General features: G+C 33.8%; 1 protein-coding gene across 1 annotated transcript; it reads left to right on the top strand.

The window, feature by feature from the left end:
* Positions 1–4343: 4343 nt before the first annotated feature.
* On the top strand, positions 4344–4721 carry LOC149250444 (histone H3.2-like). Its single transcript, XM_089453654.1, has one exon. It carries the CDS (start codon positions 4344–4346, stop codon positions 4719–4721), a length of 378 nt encoding a protein of 125 aa, XP_089309780.1.
* The last annotated feature ends 820 nt before the right edge of the window (positions 4722–5541 follow it).

Below are 5541 nucleotides of genomic sequence, written 5' to 3'. Positions count from 1 at the left end.
TTTTTTATTTCTAATTACTTTAGATGAAATTATATTGAGAATATTTTATTTTTTATTTTAAGAGGACACATGTCAATTCCACGGTGACCACTGGCATACTTACACATCACTATCACACCCAGTTGTAGAATGAGCCTCTCTGCTCAATGAAATTTACAAATGAGATGAACCATCACCAAAGTACTTAAACTAAGCTCATTTCATTTCATAATTAGATATTAACCATTTTTAGTTAAAGATCATGCAACTAGGTAATAGATATCTCAATTAGTTTATTACTAAAGCTAAAAGGGTTTATTATATAAGACTACAATTATTTAGAGACTGCATGTTTATACTAATAGTAGCACATTTTATTTCAAATTCATGTTATGTAATGTTCATCTGTCCTTAGCCACTATTTTTTTCCATGTGTGAAAGAAATCCAATGATGTTATCTTTAATAAGAAAAAAGAACCTTCTTGATCTTCCATTGGCATGGCAATACTTTAATTTAGGTGTGTTTATGCCTTTAATTTACGTGTGTTTATGCTTACAAATATGGTTTATGCTTACAAATATCACTATAGGTATGGTGATGATGGCAATGATAATGGTGTCATATTTGGTCTGTAAGACTTAAAAAAGAGAAAGTCAATAAAGAAAACCAGAAATTAATATTTTAAAACTATTTATTTAGATATTTGTTTCAATGTGAGTATAAGTTTGGAGTAAAATCTATAATTTTAGTTTGATTATCTTAATTTAAGATTTCACATATATATATTTGTATGCTACACACTGATTTATTTAACATGAAAGAAATTACATGTTTCCATTATATATATATATATATAGATGTATATATGTATGTATGTATATATGTATATGTTCCCAAATTGTGAAACTTACATAAAAATGAAGGGGAAGCAAGTTGATTTGTTATTACAACCAATCCACAGTGTGAAATACACCTCTAGGGAATCATAATTAAGTGAGGGAAGGATAGAGTGTACTTTAGAGTATTTAGAGCCTCCCATATATCAAATGTCTTTCAAACTTCTGGTTAATATATTTATTTCCCTAGTTTTTTTCTAGAATTTGATTAGTTAATTTTTAGAGCTGGAAAATAAAGGAAATATAACTCTTTCACAAAGATAATGACCATAGAGTTGAAAAATAATAAGTCATAGCTTAAGATGCTTAACTTTGGGTTTTGAGAACTTATTTTGGATAGTTGTATAAGGCAAGTCCAACAAGGAAAAACCCTCTCCACCTATATATTTACATCCAATTAACTAGATACAAGTGTAAAAAATTGGGAAATGAAACTTGTATCTAAATATTAGCTTAGATCTTATAAATTTGACACTTCTTCCCACTAAATAGCTCATTGAAAATGATCTAACAGTGATAACTAGCAAGAAACATCCAACTCTAATGGAAAAAAATAAAAGAGAATTTGAATATTTTGAGAGATTTTTTGGATGTTGGAATAACTATGCCTTTGATAACTTCCTTCTTTCTAGGATGTGAAGTCAAATCCCTTCTAAGTAGCTACACCTAACTTGTGTCAAGGAAGTGGGTTTGGTCCAAGAGGAAATCGCCCCCACTGGTGATTAATTTAACTTGCAAAAACTTTGACCCTCCTTAAGAACGACCTATCTTTGGCATCTTCAACCTCTATTCTCTAAGTCTAGTAATATACAAAATCCTTGAAATAATGAAGCCTTCCTTCAAAGAAATCCAAAGCCCTCAAATCAATTCACCTACATGCAAGATCAAACAAGTTGAAGAAACCCTAGTCACTTGTCTCCATGTTGCATATTAGCTCCTCGATGGTAGATATTATTAGTCTTTGGATATATTTACTTATATGCATAAATAAATTATAATTTTTATAAATTATGCTTAATAACCATAACCTTAACAAGAAAAATAAAAAATATGAAAACCATCGCACAATTGTAAATAATTACAAGAGTGAAAAAATGAATTCTTTATTTGTGATATCACGTGTCTCAAATCCCAAAAGGTGCACTTAATAGAATTCAGAAGTGTTGCAAGATTTTCTTGTGGCAAGGCTCAAAGGAAGGTCATTACTTTCCTTAGGTAAAATGGAACAAGATTGCACTTCCCAATAAGTGTGTTGGATGGGGTTTAAAAAACCTCAATTGTTTCTCAAAAGCACTGGCAGCTAAGGTGGGATAAAGACTTATTTCTACAACAAGTCTTTGGATAGAGGTAGTCTACAGAAAGTATGTTTTCCCTAGATCACTGGAAGACTGGATCAGAAATCCAAGTCATAGTAGGTGCAAATTTTATGTGGTTTGGAAGGTTGTTCTGGAATATTTTTTAGTTATTATTCAAAGTTTGGCATGGAAGGTGGGCACTAGGGATTATCTAAGAATTAGATAGGACCCATGGATTGGATGCAGTGGCATGTTTCAATTTCCTCTCAAGCTAGTTGATTTTTTTAGAATCCAAGGTAGACACACTTTGAATCAAGTTGTTGATACATATTCCATGTCTATATGGGATCAAGGTTGGATGAGTCCTCATGAGCTACAATGGATTCATTCGACCTCAAGGAAATATCATCCTAAGGAAGGATACCTTTTTATCATTACAGATAAAGAACTAGAGGTATTGGCCTGGTGGTGGACGCTGGTCTAGAGACTAAAATTCTTGGCAAAGGCTAGACTATTTCTCTAGAGAGTGATAGAAAACAAAATTCTCGCAGGAGAAAATCTAAAGGAAAGGAATTTTTCTGGTCCTAGTTGGTGTCTATTGTGTAGAGAGGAAGAATAATCGGTAGATCATATTTTTATATCCCACCCTTATGTTAATCAAGTCTAGAATGAAGTATGCATTTGTATTTCTTTATCTTGGTAGTTGCAAGGGGCCTCTTTGTTGGATGCTTGGCAAAGATGGTGGAATGTAATGAATCCTTTAGAACTTTGAAACCTCCCTCTAATGATCTATGGGGGTATCTGGCTCAATAAAAACTACAAAATATTTAAGGACAAATTTATCCCACACGGTAAGATTGTCGCACATGTACTAGCTATTTATGATCTCATTCCAAATGATGTTGAAAAACTAAATCTCACTAAATATCTGAAGAAAGAATTGACCATTCCCTCCCTTGGGCCTATTTCGATGGATCTTCCTAGAAAGGTAGATGCGTAGGAGGGGAAATTTTACACTTAAATGAACAACATTATTTTCACTTAAAAATAGGATTAGGCAGAGGCACAAATAATTTTGCAGAACTTTGAGTCTTAAACTTCTTTTTCTTTTTTCCATTGAGAGGGGATGTTAGTAGATCCAGATTTTTGCTGAGTCTTTTATTATGGTCAATTGGTTCAATGAATCCTTTATATGTCACATGCACACACTCAATCCTTTACTGGTAGAATTTTTATTACTTAAACAAAATTTTGACTATACGAGCCTAGATCCATCTTAAGTTTGGGTCTACCAAGCGCCGAGAGGGATCAAATCTCTTTTCATTTTAAAAGATATTTGCATCTCAAAAAATCTGATCCCTCTGAGTGCTTGGTAGATTCAAAGTTAAAATGGATACATGCTCGTTTAATTATTATTTATAATTAATTATAATGACAAATAAAAATATAATTATTAATTTTATGTTTTTCATTGGATCAAAATATTAAATATTACACGTCTCTACTATACTAGAAATTACTACATAAAATATTGACACTCTCATACATAAAATTTCATTAATACAAATAATTCTTATAGCCATAAATATATTGAATCTGTAGATGTTCCAATTAAAAATAATTGTCGATTTAAGTATTTAATATCATTTCTCAACTCTCACCTACAATATTTGCTTGAAGGAGATAATGTAACAATGAGGGTAGTGTTTTATTATGTAAGAAGAGTTGTATTTCTTTTTTCTTTTGGATAATAAATGCTACTTGGTACTCAAATTGAAATTCAATTTCAATTATATTAAGGTTTTTTTTTTAATAATCACTATGAGATCATTATTATGAAATGAGTTGATTTCGAGAGACCCAACACTCAATTAGTGAACTTTTCTACTATGTTGTTTCGTTACTCTAATATATTGTATCCTTTGTTTTCAAAAATTGTGTATAAAAAAATTGACGGGGTCTAATGGGTTAAGAACGAGTTGAGGAAAACGGACGGTCACGATCCGCCAGCGTCGATTAATTGTGGAATTCGGACGGTTGCGATGTGTTAAATAAAATGCGCAATTGAATTTGAATAAAAATAAATAAATGTTGAGAGTTATATATAGAAGGCAGAACGGGGAGGCAATAGCATTTGGTGTGTTGCAGCGAAGAGAGAAAATGGTTCGCGCCATGCAGACATCGAGGAAAACAGAGGGTGGGAAGGCACCCAGGTGTCCGCTTTGCCCGCCACCGAGGAAAACAGAGGGTGGGAAGGGAAGGGGGGCACCGAAGGCACGAGAGGAAGGGAAGGAGGGCACCGAAGGCTCGGAGGAAAAGAAAGGTGCGAGGGAAAGTGCAGCAACGATGAAGTCTACTGTTGTCACCCTGCGTGAGAGGTTAAAGCATCACAAGGGTACCCAACTCCTGAAAGAAGTCGCCCGTGACTTCAAGAAAAGCAACGTTCAATTCCGACGCTCTGCGCTGGCGGCGCTGCGAGAAGCGGCGGAGGCATTCCTTGTTGGCCTCTCACACAAACCACCACCTGTAGCTGTGCGCCACCCATACTAAGAGGGTCCTCCATCTTTCAGAGTTAAACTCCTATGCTAATGCTTTATCAAAAGATGCACTTATATGTAGGGATTTTGATTTATATATACAGCAGCAACTGAATTTGTGGACCGTGAAGTTATAGGTAGGGATTTTGATTTATATATACAGCAGCAACTGAAATTTTATCAATACCGTCGAATTTTTAAAGTATAATTGATACTTTCATAATGTTTTTTAAATCAGTTTTTCATTAGGGTAGTTTTTCGATTTTATGATGAGGGTGTTCACTGAATTTCATATATTTTCTTATAATAGTTTATTCATTTATATATGAGAAAGTAAAGAGTTTATTTGGTCATATTGGTATGTACTTCTCTCCCCGTTTCTTTCCAAATGAACTAGTCCTTGCTAGGTTTTGATAAGCTCCATTGAGATAAGCCTACGCTCTACCACAATCGTTGGGGATTTCTTAACATTTTCGTATTGAAAGCTATTGAAAATACGTAGACTTTGAGAAGCACGATGAATAAGAGGGGAAAACGTTTTGGCAAATAACCTAAAATTTTTGGTTAACCAAATGCCCTAGGCAATTGATAGTGGAAGAGCTTTGAATGACTAAACATTGTCTTTTCACACTATGAATATAAACAACCACTAATAATTTTCCCTCAAGACTAGTTGTGCTTTTAATGGTTTTTCTGCGTAACTTGAGCTCTGGTTAGGTTACACCAACAACCCTAAATAATTCTCCAATAATTGTGGTTCCCTTCCAACCTGGCTAGACCTTTTTACTGTCCCTTCTAGGCCTTCTCCACACAGTGTTTAACCTTGGGAATCC

The sequence above is a fragment of the Pinus tabuliformis genome, chromosome 7 (assembly GCF_031772625.1).
Source record: "Pinus tabuliformis cultivar Carrire ecotype Pingquan chromosome 7, CPIR1, whole genome shotgun sequence".
Lineage (NCBI taxonomy): Eukaryota > Viridiplantae > Streptophyta > Pinopsida > Pinales > Pinaceae > Pinus > Pinus tabuliformis.
The sequence above is the reverse complement of the archived record's forward strand: the minus strand, read 5'-3'. Positions and strand labels throughout refer to the sequence as shown.